General features: G+C 40.4%; 1 protein-coding gene across 1 annotated transcript in view; it reads right to left on the bottom strand.

Moving 5' to 3' along the window:
* The window catches only part of Cpd (carboxypeptidase D), an 85,717-nt gene extending 68,769 nt beyond the window's left edge, over positions 1 to 16,948 (bottom strand). Inside the window, exons 1-2 of the mRNA XM_005349510.3 lie at positions 16,139 to 16,948; positions 10,595 to 10,842 (exon numbers count right to left, since the gene is read on the bottom strand). Of these exons, the coding sequence (XP_005349567.1) occupies positions 10,595 to 10,842; positions 16,139 to 16,893 (1,003 nt within the window). The 5' untranslated portion in view covers positions 16,894 to 16,948. The remainder of the gene's footprint in view (positions 1 to 10,594; positions 10,843 to 16,138) is intronic.
* Positions 16,949 to 17,330: the final 382 nt, after the last annotated feature.

Here is a 17,330-nt window from a genome sequence, read left to right as displayed (position 1 = left end):
CGGATCTCTGTGAGTTTGAGACCAGCCTGGTCTACAAGAGCTAGTTCCAGGACAGGCTCCAAAACCACAGAGAAACCCTATCTCGAAAAAAAAAAAAAAAAGATTATCACACCTAAAACAATTTACCAGACCTTATAACAGGTAATTAATAAATCAATATATAATGGCAGACAACATTACCATGGAAAATTTTAGTAACTTTTTTGCTAATACTATGGATTGTATTCTGAAAGGTTTATATGGTTATTGTAATACATCTAGTTATTGGATATTGGGACTCAGTTTTTTTTTCATATTATATCCTTAAGAAAATGGTTTGATAATAGAGCCAAGAATGAGACACTTTTAGAAATGATACAGTCTTTACAGACTAATAATGAACAGCTAGCTGACAGGATTAATACCATCGAAAATCAAAAGTTACCTGAAAAAATTAATACTATTGAAAATGGTAACATTAATTTGACAGACAAAATTGAATCTATGTCTAAGGGTACTGAGAAATTATCTGAAAGAATTCATACTGTTGAATTTGACAATCAAAATTTGTTAAAAAGTTATGATAGGTTAGCAGATAGAATATCTCTCCAGGAAGGCAATCTGCACATTATCCAAATAATGTCCAAGGATGAGATGTTATCTTTAAAGGAAAAACTTCAGACCTTGGAATCACATGTGCAGGATGAGGACCAGAGGTTAGGTGCCTCAATGAAATCACTAGAAATATATACAGGTCAGGAGATTCAGGCTTTAAAAAAGACAACAGTAAAAAGTTTTGAAAAGATTGAGGAAATTATTGGAGCTGATGAGCAGGGAAAGAAGGCACAAGGACAGGATTTAACATCACCAGTAGCTGTCAGAGATGATTTACCCAGGATTTTAGCTTCCTACTCTGTAATCTACTCTGAGAAAGCATCAAGTTCTAAAGGCCCAAAAGGATCCAAAAAAGGTAGATGGATACCTATAGGAATGAATGATCTAAAAGAAATTAAGCAAGCTGTAGTAACTTATGGCTTGCATTCTGCATTGTTAGGAAGATGGTAAAGACATGGGCTTCTAGCATTAAAGCCACACCACATGACTGGCTTCAGTTAATTTCAGCAGTTCAGGATGATGGGCCTCAACTGATGTTTAAATGCTATTTCAGAGAAGAGGCTAAAATTTTAGAACAACAGGGAAAAGCAAAAGGACTTGAGACTTTCCAAGATCAAATTCTTGGTGAGGGCACTTATGCTGACCCACAGGCTCAAGCTATTTACAATGAACAAATCTTGTCCCTATGCCACAAAGCAGCATTAAATGCTTGGGATAGGAATCAAGAACTAGGAAAACAAACTGAATCATATACCAGGGTTAAGCAGGGCCAGAGAGAACCCATTAGTGACTTTTTATAAAGATTAACTAAGACTGTACAAATAGAAGTAACAGACCCAGATGCTAGATGAGTACTTATTGAATCTCTGGCTTTTGAAAATGTCAACTTAGAATACAAAAAGATACTTGGGCCTTTAAAGGTTAGATCAGCACCTATGGATGAATGGATCCTGCATACAATGAACACTGAGATATTTGACTATAACACTGAATTTTGAGTAGGAGAAACAATTTCCAAACATGAGGAGACATCAAAATGCCAAATGTTTTAATTGTGGTAGAATAGGACATCTGAAAAGGGACTGTAGACAAGGAATTTCTAGGAATAATGTCTCCTCTGGGAATGGCAAGAATAGGAGGACTCAGCCTTTGGGTATATGTAGAAGGTATGGCAAAGGCCGACATTGGACCAATGAATGCAGATCAACAAAAGACAGACAAGGCAACCCGATTGGGAAACTCCTTGGCAGGGGGAGGGGGGCCTCTTGCAGGCCCACAAGTCAAAAGTAGTTCAGTCATTCCCAGTCATTATGGAGGAAGTGTCTCACAAGGAAAATTTAAAAATCTAGAGCCTTCTGTAAAAAACCATACTGTTCTGGATGATGGAATAAACATGGAAGATAAATCAAAAATTTCAATAGGAAATAGGAAACATATATTCTGGAAGGCTTCTATAAATGATCAAAGACCAAAGATAACAGTGCATTTAAATGGCATTGTAATTGTGGGTTTGATAGACATGGGTGTGAATGTGAATATCATTACTCCAGAATCTTGGCATCCAAATTGGCCTCTTCAAGAGTCAGATGTTCAATCACTAGGAATTAGAACCCTATCTCAATTGAAACAAAGCATGAGATGGGTTAAATATATAACGCCAGAAGGACAGAGAGGAAGGCTAAGGCCGTATGTGGCTAATACTGCAGTGAGTTTATGGGGTCATGACTTGCTGCAGCAATGGAATACCCAGATTAACATATCTGCAGTCCCAGAAACTCATAATTCTGGGAAGAATATTATAAGGTACTATACACAAAGGTCACTAGCCATTCAGGCTGTACAAAAACACAAAGCAAACCTTTAGAGGTACCAACTTACTTTAAAAGTTTACTTTACTGTTAAAATGGTTAACTGAGAAACCAACATGGGTTAAACAGTGACTGTTAACAAAAGATAAACTGCAGGCTTTAGAACAGCTGGTACAGGAGCAACTACATGCTCACCATATTGAAGAATCAACCAGCCCTTAGAATTCTCCTGTATTTGTTGTCAAAAAGAAATCTGGTAAATGGAGAATGGTGACAGATCTAGCAGGTAATTCGATTTATGGGCTTTCTACAATCTGGAATTTTTCTGCCTTCTCTATTACCAAAAGGATGGCCTCTCATAGTTATTGGTTTAAAAGATTGTTTCTTCACTATACCTTTACGAGAAAAGGACAGAGAAAAAATTGCCTTCACAGTGCCTACTTATAATAATTCTCAACCTACTAGGAGATACTAGTGGACTTTCCTCCCACAGGAAATGCTCAATAGCCCCACCCTATGCCAATACTTTGTAAGTCAGCCACTGGAAATAATACATAAAAAATTTCCTAAATCTATAATTTACCATTACATGGATGACATTTTGCTATCTGATTCAAACATAGATACTTTAGGAAGAATGTCTGAAGAAGTAAGGAAAGTTTTGTCAAAATAGGAATTACAAATTGTTCCTGAAAAAATACAGAGAAGAGATTCTGTCAATTACCTAGGTAATAAAATAGGTTGACAGAATATTAGAACACAAAAGGCACAATTTGGAGAAACTGATTGCAGATTCTGAATGACTTTCAAAGATTGTTAGGAGACATTTCCAGTCTACAACCAGTTTAGATAACACTTGATCTAAACAAAACCTTAGATGGTAACAAAGACTTAAATAGTCCCAGAGAATTAACAGCTGAAGTGGAAAAGGAATTGATTGTTGTTGAAGAAAAATTACAGGAGGCACATGTGGATAGGGTGAATCCAAATCTTAATTGCATTTTAGTAATACTGCCTTCCAGAATTTCTCTTGATGGAGGTGGGTCTTGTATCTATCTGTTGCTTTCATTGGTTAATTAATAAAGAAAACTGTTTGGCCTGATAGGACAGAAAATTAGGTAGGCGGAGTAGACGGAACAGAATGCTGGGAAGAAGGGAAGTGAGCTAGACGCCATGCCTCTCCTCTCCAAGCAGACGCTATAGCTCTCCTCGCCAAGATGGACGCAGGTTAGGATCCTTCCTGGTGGGCCACTACCTCGTGGTGCTACACAGATTGTTGGAGGTGGGTTAATCAAGATGTGAGAGTTGGCCAGTGAGAGGCTAGAGCTAATGGGCCAAGCAGTGTTTAAAAGAATACAGTTTTTGTGTAATTGTTTCAGGTAAAGATAGCCAGGTGGCGGGACGCAGCCTGCTGCTGCTCCTACTACATTCTCTTACAGGAATTTTAATGCAAAGGGAAGGTATTATCTTTTTTTTTAAAGATTTATTTATTTATTATGTATACAACATTCTGCTTCCATGCATGCCCACATGCCAGAAGAGGCCGCCAGATCTCATTACAGATGGTTGTGAGCCACCATGTGGTTGCTTGGAAATGAACTCACGACCTCTGGAAGAGCAGTCAGTGCTCTTAACCACTGAGCCATCTCTCCAGCCCCGGGAAGGTATTATCTTACAATGGATCTTTTTACCATATAAACCAAATTTAAAAATTAAAAACTTATGATGAAAAAGTCTCTGAATTAATCATAAAAGGAAAACTGAGACTTTGTCAACTAGCAGGTATAGACCTAGTAGAGATTATAGTGCCTTTTACTACTGATTGAAATTTAAAAAAAATTAGGGGAAAACACTGAACCTTGGCAAAGAGCTTGTGCTAATTTTTTAGGAGAGATCAATAGCAATTATCCCAAAAGTGATAGAATTAACCATATAGAGCTACTTGGATCCTTCCCTGCATTGTATAGGACATATGAATAACTAGAGCCATACATTCTATACCAATGCAAATAAACCAGGAAAGGTAGGTTACAAATCAGAAGATTTAAGTACAGTGCATCAAAGCCCTTATAATTCTGTCCATAAGGCAGAATTATATGCTGTTCTCATGGTACTAAGGAATTTTAAGGAACCTCTTAATATAATTACTGATTCACAATATGCAGAAAGAGTTGTCTTGCATATTGAAACTGCCGAATTTATACCAGATGATACAGAATTGACTTCATTATTTATACAGCTTGAAGATATAATCAGGAATAGGCTCTGTCTCATATACATAACACATATCCGATCCCATATGGGTCTGCTAGGTCCTCTAGCACAAGGTAATGCAGAAATTGATCAATTATTGATTGGAAATGTGTTGAAGTCCTCAGAATTTTATAAGAAACATCATGTCAACAGAAAAGGTTTAAAGAAATTTGCTCTTTCTATAACCAAACACCGCTATCTCCAGGGAGTAACCCCAAGGGTACTCAAAGGGATGAAATCTGGCAGATGGATGTGTTTCACTTTGCAGAATTTGGAAAGTTAAAATATGTACACCACATCATTGACACTTATTCAGGTTTTTGGTGGGCAACTGCTTTGAGCTCAGAAAAGGCTGATTCAGTAATCACACATTTATTAGAAGTTATGGCCATCATGGGTATACCTGCACAAATACAGATAATAGTCCAGTATTTGTCTCTAAGAAAATGAAACAGTTTTTTGCTTATTATAATATAAAATATATTACAGGTATACCACACAGTCCTACAGATCAGGCAGTTATAGAAAGATCAAATCAAACTATAAAGGATTTTGTTAAACATAAAGGGATGGAAAATATCCCCCAAAATAGATTACATAATGCTTTATTGACCTTGAATTTTCTTAACACTAATGAGAAAGGGACAGCAGTAGCAGAGAGGCACTGGGATTTAATAGAAAAGTTTTCTGAATTAAATCAGCCGGTGTATTTCAAGGATGTGTTGACCTCACAATGGAAGCCAGGAGATGTGCTATTTTGGGGAAGGGGTTTTGCTTTTGTTTCAACAGGAGAAGAAAAGTTATGGATACTATCAAAATTAATAAAGATTCAGTTTGAAGAAGAGAAATCTCTTGATAAAAAGAAATGCCAGCTCATCCACAGAGGTGACAACCATACAGGTGCTAAGGAAACCATATAGGGTTGTGGCAGGGTTCTACTCTTATCTTTAAAGGAAAATACACATCTTCAAAAATTCAGGAGACCCTGGCCTGGATGTTTGGACACTGACAGAAGGAAAAATAACTATCCAATAAGGATCATCAAGAAAAAGGAATATGACTTATAAGGACATGTAATCAAAACATACACATTTAAAAATATAGATATATATTTATGAATATATAAAGCTGGCTTTGGGGTTGGACAATGGCTCTGCCCTTTCTCTAAATCCAAACATGCTGTTAAAATAAAAATTCAGAGTTTCTGCTTATATCAGGAGCCATGATATGGGACAGAAAGAAAAAAGGAATTTAGAAAAAAAATTTTACTTTTCTTCATATATATTTTTGTCTCTATTGTACCTTTCATTGAATATATGTCTGTGTAAATAATCTTTAAGTTTTTCACTATGAAAAATGAATTTTCCTGTAGTAATCTTTGACGTTTCTAGGAAGATGGGGCCCCACAACAACAACTCCACCTGGTTGATAGGACGTCATGATGCTGATAGTGCTACTATAAGACCTGTTTTGGGTACCAGCTGCTCAAGATGGGTTCCAACTTGGTTAGCTGAACTGGTGTGCTTTTTTTTACAAAGTTCTGGCCAGAACTTTAAATAGGAACCTCAAAAAAATCCCTACGGAATACTCAGAGACTATTTGCAATTATACCAGACAGTAATCTTGGAACTTAACCATCATTTTACTTTCATAGGATCCTATAGAAAGAATATTGCCCCCATGACAGCTGGAAGTAATTCTAGAAGATGACAATTATGAGCTAGTATGACATTTCTTTTTAGAGTCCTTCTTCATTCAGCTCTAAGACATCTAAACTTCTTTGAGCAGGAATTCATAAATATCCCACATAGAGTATTAGTAAAATCATCCCAGGTCATCGGCTTTGAAAATATGCCCAGTCACAGGTTTTTATATCACACTGCAGGCTTGTGTGAGATAAACAAGATGATTTGGGCCTGTACAAGCCACTGGAGCCAGCACAGCTTTCTCTTTAAGGAGCAGTTGCTGTGGCAGGAAGAGAAGCTAGCTACTGTAGAAACAACACAGCACATCTGACTGCTGAGCTAAAACAAGAGTGGAGTTGATGCTCCCAAAACAATGAACAATGGCAGCAACAAAGCTTAGCTTCATCAGATGTGGGAGGAAACAGAAAAATTTAATAATTGGTTTAACCAAATAAACTGTGACTATGTAGCAAAGTACACTTCTCTCTGAAGTCAGGATGGGTAATTTTAAACAATATGTCTCAGTATATTTTTCAATCAATGGTCAATTAGAAATTATTTTTTAACCTTTTAAGGTATTTTTTCCCAAAGAGAAGTTATCTTTTATCCTATTATCTTAAATCATATCTCATTCATAAAGTAACTTAACCAATTCACAAAACTACTAGTTGATAAAGTTAGATTTAATATATACATATTTACTAAAGACTGAAAGGTAAGGATTGCACATTAATGTATTCCCCTTATCAAAAGTTAGTGGTTTAAAAAATCACTCTAATGTGGACAAAGGTTAGCTCCTGAATATTTCAAGTCTTTTTTCTGGGCATTTATTATAAATAAAATATGGACAGAAACTACAGGGGAGGGAGGAAATTCAGTCCTCAAACTTGGACTCATTTTTAGTATATGCAGATGGACATAAAAAGTAAAAATAAGTAATTAACCAGGTAGCAGCACACAACTTTGATCCCAGCACTCAGGAGGCAGAGGCAGGTGGATCTCTGTGAGTTTGAGGTCAGGCTGGACTACTTGGTGAGTTCCAGGACAGCCAGGGCTACACAGTGAGACCCTGTATCAAAACAAAACAAAACAAAAGACAAAGACAAAAAAAACCCAAAGGCTTAAATAAAGGTGTGTTAACAGGTATGTCATGGGATATTTCACAATGAGAGTGCTAGCAGGAAGGTCAAGGACACCAAAGCATCTCACCATTGGGTCTAATGACATTCCTATGGGTTCACCTGTCCCTTCTGCTTACTATTTAAAGAATTTTTCAGAGAGTCTGGCTGTGTAGCTCAGGCTAACCTCAGACTTGTGACCCTGCTGCCTTAGTCTTCTGAGAGCTGGGATTACATGTGTGCGACCATGCCCAGCTTCTTTCTGCACATTACTTATGTGCGGGTATGATGTATGCCGCTGTATGTGTGAAGAGAGGGTGTACACACCCATGTACATGCGTGAGGACAACAGAGGAGGATGTCAAGTATCTTCTCCCTAGCACTCCACAGTAGGTCTCTCACTCTTCAGTTAAGTTTCCAGGATCTGCATGCCTCTATCTGACAAGGCTAGATCACAGGCACACATGACCATGCAGGGCTCTTATGTAGGTGCTAGGGATTTGAACTCAGGTACCTTTGCTTTCATAGAAAGTGCTCTTACTTCCTAGACCCATTTCTGTATATTCTTAATAAAAAATTCTAAGTTTATGCTTTACTATTCATAGTATATTGAAGTTTTTAAGATAATAGCTACTCTCACAACTTTTAAATTTTTTTTTGTATTTACCTTTCATGAGTATAGGTTTTTTTTGCCTGCATGTATGTTTGCACTCCATGAGTGTCAGGTGCACATGGAGACCAGAAGAGGACTACACATCTCCTGGAACTGGAGTTACAGACAGTTGTGAGCTGCCATGTAGAGACTAGGAATCGAACCTCTGGAGGAGCAGCAAGTGCTCTTACCTAGTGAGCCCCACTTTCATGAGTTTTAAAAGAAAGGCTATCAATTCAAGCTTGCTTTAATAACTTTCTGAGAGAGTGGGGTGCGCATCCACATAGGCAAATGTGTTTGCAGAGAGACATGCATATGGGTGCATATGTCTGTGGGTGTGCATGCATGTGTGTGGAGACCAGAAGCTGACATCAGGTGTCCTCTTTAATCATAATCCAGTTTATTTACTGAGGAAGGGTCTCTCGATGAACCCAATTCAGCAAGCCTAGCTAGCCCAGGGAGTCCCCTTCTATGTCTCTGGAGCTCTGGGATTACAGATGGACACGGCACCCATCTAGGTTACTGGGGTTGGAGATCTGAACTCCAGTCCTCACATTTGTCCCACAGCATCTGATCCATTGAGTCATCCACCCAGACCTTAGTAACTCTGTTAAAACAGTACCCTATGAAAAATAGCAGCCTCACACACTTCTGCTAGGAAAATAAACAGTATGGCTATTATGGAAAATGGCTTGATGTCCCCTTAAAAACTAAATAAAGAACTAATACACAACCCAGCAATTCCACTCCTAGCCATATATACCAAGAATTGACAAGTAGGATGCAGACACTCACTTACACAGCAGTGTTCACTACAGCATCACTCACAACAGTGAAGGAGAATGACTCAGTGCCATTAGGAGAATGAATAGACACAATCTATTACATACCCGTGCATACATGCATATATTCTATATAGAGAGAATATGCATAACTATAAAAAGGAATGATGTTCTGACCTATGCTAAGGAAGGATGAACCCTGAGAACATTATGTTAAGTGAAGCACACTAAATGCAAAGCACAAATATTTTATGGCTTCAGTTATGTAAAATATCTACAATAGGCAGAGTCACAGAGACAGAAATAGGTTAGTGGTTTCCTGAAAGTAGAGAGAGGGGAATAACAGAAACTATTACCTGATCATCAAAGAATGTCTGAAGTGAGGGGAATATTTCGAAAATAGACAGTAATGGTTACATACACCGTGAATGTTGTCATTAACGCTGGAGTCTTACACCTAGAAAACTGGCCAGACTTGTGGTATAACCTCATAATCTCAGTATTTAGAAGATTGAAGGCAAGATGATAAAATGTTCAAGGCCAGTCTGAGTAATGTGAGACTCTACCTCAAAACCAACACAACAAAAGCTAGAGTGCTTGGGCTAATAAGTGGTTCAGTAGTAAAGTACTTGTCTAGGTTGCATGGGCCACTAGAGTTTGATTTCCAGCACCACAAAAAAATAATAAAAACACACACCCACATGCACAGGAACAGGAAAAAAAACAATATGGCAAACTTCCTGATAAATGCTAAAAAGCAAGCCAGAATTCCACAATTAACCCACAACAGCAAATGTGCCTTTATGTAAGAGGTGAGATTGGTGGTCAGTGTTCTAACCCAACAACTTAGACACATAACTTGACTTTTGATGTCTTCTGACACGTGATGTGGTCTATAGAATAATCTTACTGGGAAACTGGAGTTGAATTATAATATGGAAAGTGATAAACCTAAAAACTGAAATATTCTATTGGACAGCAACTTGGACTTTTTTTTAAATTACAATTACATTTATTCGTGTGTGTGTAGCTACATGCACACAACAGTGCATTTGGTAGAGGTTAAGGGGACAACATTCAGGAGTTGGTTTTCTCCTTCCACCATGTAGGTCCTAAAAACCTAACTCAAGGTGTTAGGCTTGGTGGCAGAAGCCTTTATCCACTGGGCCGTCTTGCTAATCCCAGCCTGGACTCTTTATAAGATCAAATGCAATGGCTGAGCGTAGATCAGATTCTGGACTCGGAGAATAAGAAGGTAGAGAGGATGACTGGGGATCAGGAGGGAAGCAAACTATAGACAGCACGTGGATCATAGTACTGAGTGACCGTTGATTTCTCAGTTCTGGTAATGGTGCATGACAGAAGAAAGTCTCTGGGCTTGGTAAGACAAGTGCTGGGGAACTTAGAGATACTTCGTCAGCAGCTTATTTTTGGATGACATGGGAAAAGATGGCGTGTGTGGGCATATGGAAGTGGGGAGGTAAAGCATATGGGACAAGGAACAACGGATGAACTTAAATGAAGAATATATACATGTTTCTGTGGTCATCTTTTGATTTTACTGTAGCTTTGGAAACCTCAAAAATACAGAGAAATTACCTTTTTAAAAATTGGAATGCTACAGTTTTGTCTGTATTCAAAATACACACAAGAAAGCTAAAGCAACCGAGGGGAAATACAGCAGTTTCAGGGCTTTGCATACCTTCTACATCGTACCAGTGTGCACCGTTTGTGATGCCATCTTTGAAAGTCTCGTCTTCATCTCCTGGACAGTGGGGTTGACCAATTCTCATTATAGGGTGGTTAGAAGCATAAGCTTTTGCCAAGTATCTAAAGACTTCATCATCGGAGGTCTTGCTATAGATTCCAGTGGCCACATGCTTGGGAGAATCATCAAAAGGATAACTTGCTACCACTGAGCCACCATGTAGATTTCCAGAAAGCACAAACCTTTGAAAACACAATCAAATTACATATCACCTTTAAACGATACAGAAATACTAAGCATTTAAAAATTCCACAGGATCTTTCATAAATGAACTAATTTTTTCTTTCTTCATTTTTTTCATTCATTCATTCATTCATCCGTCCTGAAGATGAACCCAGGGCCGGGCCACATATTAGGTATGTTGTTAATGCTGACTCCATCCTCCAGGTCCAAAAATGAAATAAATACCTATCTTGGGTTAGCAAGACAGCTCAGTGAATGCCTGCCACCGAGCCTTGTGCCCTTCACAATAGTGGAAGTGGAGAATTGAGACCCACAAGTTGTCTTCTGACCGCCACGTGCACACTTGGCATATGTATCCCCCATAAATAAATATAAAAAGTTATTTAAAATTTCAGAACTAAAGATATAACTTAGTGGCTGAGTACTTGCCTAGCATGCATAAGCCCTGGGTTTGATCCCCAGCAATCAACCAATAAACAAACAAATAAAGCTGCTGTAACATTTCAAGTGCGTTACACTTTACACAAGTACTTTACAGAGTTTTCTATTACTGAACATGTTCCTGAATAATACAGCATTAACCAATGTTTTAGGAAGTGTCTTGTTGCATAAGGAATTTCAAACTCATTAATTAGATTGACCTTCAGGAACTTGCCAGAACTTAACCTTTCCCCTCTAACTACAAAACTGACAATTCCATATAGCATAATCTAAAACTTATGTTTCACAATGTTTCAGTTTCATAGGAGAAGTAGCTAACATAATAAATACTTGATAAATAGAAGAGATAAGTTAATAATATCATGCTTTATATACTTACTGCCCAAAGAAAAATTTTAGATTAAGGCATCTAATTTAAAACACGTTTTTTATTTGATTCCAATTTCATAAAATCCTTATACCAAATTATATTTTCAAAGTTGAAGACATTCAGGGAAAAAAGAAAGAAAGAAAGAAAGAAAGAAAGAAAGAAAGAAAGAAAGAAGAAAAAAGGGAGGGAGGGAGGGAGGGAGGGAGGGAGGGAGGAAGGAAGGAAGGAAGGAAGGAAGGAAGGAAGGAAGGAAGGAAGGAAGGAAATGGACGAACGAACATGACACAGTGAGCTTCTTTCAGAGCAAACCAATCCAGCCCTGCAGAGCCGCCTCTGTTACACCAAGGCTGCTGACTGGGCCACTGAATAAAAAACTGACCAACAGACAAGGCTGCATCTATTAAAATGTTTCTACTTGAGGCAGAGGTGGGCTCTGGGAATCAAACTCCATGCTCATGATAGCCATATGCCCTAACACTGAGCTATGACCACAGCTTCATTTCTATGTCTAAATGAACCACTTATATGGTCCAGTTTATAGACAGAGAAAAATCACAAGAGCTCCTTTTGTGGAGCAAACTAAAAGTAAAGGCATACATTCCAGTTATACATCTTTCCTTTATGTAACAGTTCAAACCATTACTAAAACTGACGTTATATTTTTTCTCTTTGCATTCTAACTAGAATTCTCCTGTGCCTGCTTGCTTGTCGTTGAAATAAACTGACCTTTAGAGAGTCTACACATTTCTCTCTATATGCTTGACAGAAAACTAAAATTATCATCTGTGTAATCTGAAAGGCCACTTTACCATCATCAGTACCATCTCTGAGGTGAACAAACAATGGAAACTATAACAGAAGAACTAACTTAGCCAGTGATGACTAAGACAACAGCAGATGGTAAGGGAGATTAGTTTTAATGACTATAATTCTCATTAGCTCCCTTCCAGACACCAGAGACCGCTGTTTGGTGTAGTGGCATTAGTACAAACTCTGGAATGGGCAAATGTCTCCCAGAGCTGTTGTCCAACAGTAACATGATCAGAAGTCGCTGCCTCTAAATCCCAATTTCTTTCTCATCTATAAAATGGGAATATTCTACCTACCACTCGGGACTGTTACAACTGGAGACAGCACACGTGAAACACTGATCACAATGACTGCCTGCTAGCCTCTCAACAAACGTTCATTTCTCTGGAGCTCGCTAGCATCCTGGTCAGAGAATAACTGCCATGCTGACTTTCTGCTTCTGACTTTCACTGCCACCTCTTGAGTGACAGAGCAACTCAGAAACAACAATGAAGGTCACACTCCAGCTTTCTAACTCCACTAGCTACCCTCCCTACACTAATGTATTAACTCTTTCCTTTCTGCTCTCTAACTCCACTAGCTACACTCCCTACACTAATGTATTAACTCTTTCCTTTCTGGTTGCATTTCTAAAACAACTGGAGCATTTTTTCCCCTCTACTTACTTTGGGAAAACTATAAAAAGGCTCTTCCAGGTCAGGTACTTCATTTAGCTACAAGCATTTTTTTAAAGTATTAACTGTGAGCAGAATGCTATTGTGGGCACTAAGAATACATTATGAGCAACAACAAAAAGGCTCTGAATAGTCTGTGTAAGTGGACATGCCACTTCATATATTTTAATTTAAACTCCACTAAATGGGAGATCATTTTGTTCAACATTTGTTGCAACACTTCTCAGAAATTTCATAAAGAGGACCTGAGACTTCAACTACTTTTATAGCACGGAAACAATAGTAGTGTCTGATCGTGATTAAATTTTATTTTCTGTATTCTAATTACATAGCCTTAAAATACAATGTCACTCTTCTGGGGCCAGTTTCAAAACAAAGCAATCGGTCTCACAGCAGCTGTAAAACTGCTCTTTAGTATCTTTGTCAAAGCAGCTTTGTATATCAATTCCAATCCTATTTGGAAGATAGCTTAAAATTTTCATTTAAATACTCAAGTATTTCTCATACTTGGCTTCAATTTCATTAGATTTTAAAAAATTGCTAAATACACAATATGAAATATAAGAATCTTGCCAGGCAGTGGTGGCACAGGTCTTTAATCCCAACTCTCAGAAAGCAGAGGCAGGAGAATCTCTTGTGAGTTCAAAGCCAGTCTGCTCTACAGACAGCCAGGGCTACACAGAGAAACCCTGTCTCAAAAATCAAACAAAAGAGTAGTTTTCTCATATAGACAATGTCTGTGTTTTTCTTAATATTACTCCCATCCATCAATCTCTGTGTTTCTAATTTTATTTACATGTCAACATTCTTTGCTATTGATTAATCATTAATGAACATATATTGTGAGTTAATTTTTATGACTGAATTTTCCTTTTTGACTAGAGCTACATATCTGGGGATTGACTAAAGTAATCAAACCACTGCCACAAGGCAAAAAACTCTGTAAATACCAAGTGACTCCATGAGCTTTTACAAAACCATGATGTAACTCATGATCATTAAATAATACTAATAATTTGGAAGAGTTAAGCAAAAAATTCACTTTTTGGTTTTTTTTGTTTGTTTGTTTCTTTTTGTTTGGTTTGGTTTTTTTTTTGATTTGAGACTTTCAGTATAGCCTCAAGGTAACTTATACCAAGGGAAATTCTTCATATTGGTCACAATCGAAGACAAAAATCCCTACAAGAGTTATGCTGGGACATGTTTAAACCCAAGCAATGGAAACAGTGCAGCTGGTACATTTTCTCAAAAAAGTCCTAGCTGGCAATGACAAGCACCTTTAATCCCAGCAGAGGCAAGAGGATCTCTGTGAGTTTGAGGCCAGTCTGGTCACATTGCGAATTTAGGACAGCCAGGGCTACATAGTGAGACCTTGTCTTAAAACAACAATAAAAAATAAAATAAAAATCCCTGCTCACTATAGCTTATGGCAGTATTATATCAAAATCAAATTTCTATAGCTGTTCAGAGATCTGACATAGTCAAGGAAAGGAAATCATCCTAGAACATTTAAACAAATTAAGAACTACAAGGGACCTTCTAAATACTAGTAAAGTGGAAGGCAGAGGATTACAACATTTGGAATCATTGAAATGTCCACAAATGTTCTAGGTCTTATAATATATGACCGAAATCTTACAAAAAAATTATTTCAGTAGGGTAGAATGAAGCTCAGCTGGTGCGCCACTTGCTGGCATGAATGAAGCCTTGGTTCAGTCACAGGCACCATGTAAACCAAGGGTGGTGGCACATGCCTGTAATTCCAGCTACAGCAGAAGCAGGAGGATCAGGAGCTCATGTCACACCTGGCTACAGAGTCAGTTCGCAGCTAGCCTGGGCTACATAAGAAAAGATTCCAAATCTCACAGAGAAACTTCTTTGTTCATTTTTACCTTTGCCTCATCTGCCAGTCAAAAAACAAAACAAAACAAAACAAAAAAAACCCAAAAAACCTTCAACTCAAGACACAAAGATCGTTAACTAACGCCTTCAAACGCCTTATGAAGACAGGCATGGGAGCATGCTGGCAAAGCTGATGCTTGAGAAAAAGGCACCTTCTTCACCTCAGATCCCATTCCAGCTGGAGTATTATCTTCCTTCATTTCTCCTTCCTCTCCCTACACCACATTCTGCCTCTCCACAAGAGGTACTCTTTAGCTCACATATGTATTTATAACACGCTCTTGTTGCAAACTAATTTCTGAAGGTTCTTCCAGTTCTTAAGTTTTAAAATCCCACACAAGGCTAATATGTGATCAATGTAAATGATTAGTTGTGCTACCCCAATAAGAAGATGCGCAGAAAGGAAACAGTTCCGACCTGTGGGAGTTCCCCCTTATCCCTTTCTCCCCGAAGCAGAATCAGAAGTAAAGACAGGAGAACTATTCCCTTCCAATAACAGAAGTACTGGGGGTGTCATTTGCTATTTCGGAGCTACATTCTGTCTCCCTGGCGGTGGAGCACTGAGGAACCAGGCTTGGATTACCCGAGTCTAGTTAACCAGTTTGCCCTCAATTTCCCCGTATGCAAAACAAGAGTATGAGTGAGTGTCTAGAGGATATGCGTGGTGTCTAGGTCGCCCGGCTGTGGTCAACATCAAGTGATATAATGCAGTCACAGAAAGTGCTTGCCACACTGTCTCTAGTGATGACATTGATAGCTTAGCTACATAATCAAGGTACTAACTTAAGAATCCTTCAAATCTTACCCAGCGCTCCAACAAGACGGTCCTTCAAAAATCGGGACAGAATGACAGAAAGTCTCCCCTCGGGCTATGCCCTGCACAAACGACAGCTCCAGGCAGGTTTTCTTTACAATTAGCAAGACCAAGATGCACTGCAGCCTGGCCTCCGTTCCAGTTACAAGGTGTCACTCTCCACCCTGATTGCCCCCCACCCTTTAGGATGGCAAGCATTGCTTGAGTGCCTACTGGGTGCAGGAATCAGCCTCCTGCCCTTGAACACTCACGTGGGTGCGAGAGCAGGGTCAGGCAACACTCACTTGTTCTTGCGGATCCAGTCGATGAGGGCGCGCACCTCTGGCACCTCATCCAAGGAAGGGGGCTTGCCGGTGCTGAACTGGTCCGGGAAGCTGCGGTTGAGGTCGCGGCCTCGGCTGTTGTAGCGGCCGCTGGTCCCAGGCGGGTCGCTGTCGTCGAGGCCGCAGTCGCCCTCGCGGGCGCGCTCGAAGCCATCAGGGTTCAGGCTGGGCAGCAAATACACGTCGGTGGTGTTGAGCAGGCGGACCAGGCGCGGGTCCCCACGGCGGTAGCCCGACGCCAGCTCACGGGCCAGGTAGACCAGCACCTGGCGCGACACCGTCTCGTCGCCGTGCATGTTGCCCACCAGCTTCACCTGCGGCCGGCCAGGCAGCAGCGGCCCCGCGGCGTCCAGTCCAGCGGCGGAGGCGGTGGGCGGCGGCCCCAAACCGGCCGTGAGGCGCAGCACCCACAGCGGCCGACCCTCCACCGAGCTGCCGATGCTGAAGAGACGGGCCAGGCCGGGCGGCCCCGCGGCCGCCGCCGCCTCCAGCGCCTCGCCCAGCGCCGCTTCGTGGTAGTAGTGGTCGAACTGGCCCTCGGCCGCCTCGGAGCCGGCGACGGTCGTCGTGGTCGCCTCAGCCTTCTTGATGTGCGCGGCCTGCGCCGAGCTCCTCAGGAGCAGCAACAGCGGCAGCAACAGCAGCGGTGGCAACCGCATCCGCCGCCGCAGGCGTTCCAGCCGCCAGGGCGCCCGCTTATCCCTGCCGCTCGCCATCTTCCAGCAGCGCCGCTAACACCGCTCCGCTCCAGCGGCTCCGCTCTCCGGGCGGCGGCGACCCGCCGGATCCCCTCCGCGCCTAGCAACCCCATCCCGCCCTCCGGCCTCAGCCAATCGTGGTCCTAAATGTCTGGACGTCAGGCTAGGGGGCGGGGCTTTCCTTAAAGTGCTCGATTTCCCTCTGGGCGTGCCTTCTCCACTCCAGTCCCTAGGGACTTGAGTCACTTTCCCTTCTTTCAGTAAGGTCCTCTTCTCTGTCTTCTCCTCCTTCTTATTTCTTCTACATCTGCTCTTGGGCTTCTCTTTTGGCGCAGTCTCTTCTTTATGGCTTCTTCCCTAAAATTCTTACCCCCTTTTCCCTGAGAGTTTTTACTAGTCCTCTTCTTTGTTGCAGCGTTTCTCAGCTACACTTTAACGCTTTCGAGCCGATAATC

Source organism: Microtus ochrogaster, chromosome 7 (assembly GCF_000317375.1).
Source record: "Microtus ochrogaster isolate Prairie Vole_2 chromosome 7, MicOch1.0, whole genome shotgun sequence".
Lineage (NCBI taxonomy): Eukaryota > Metazoa > Chordata > Mammalia > Rodentia > Cricetidae > Microtus > Microtus ochrogaster.
This window is presented reverse-complemented; position numbering and strand designations above follow the sequence as displayed.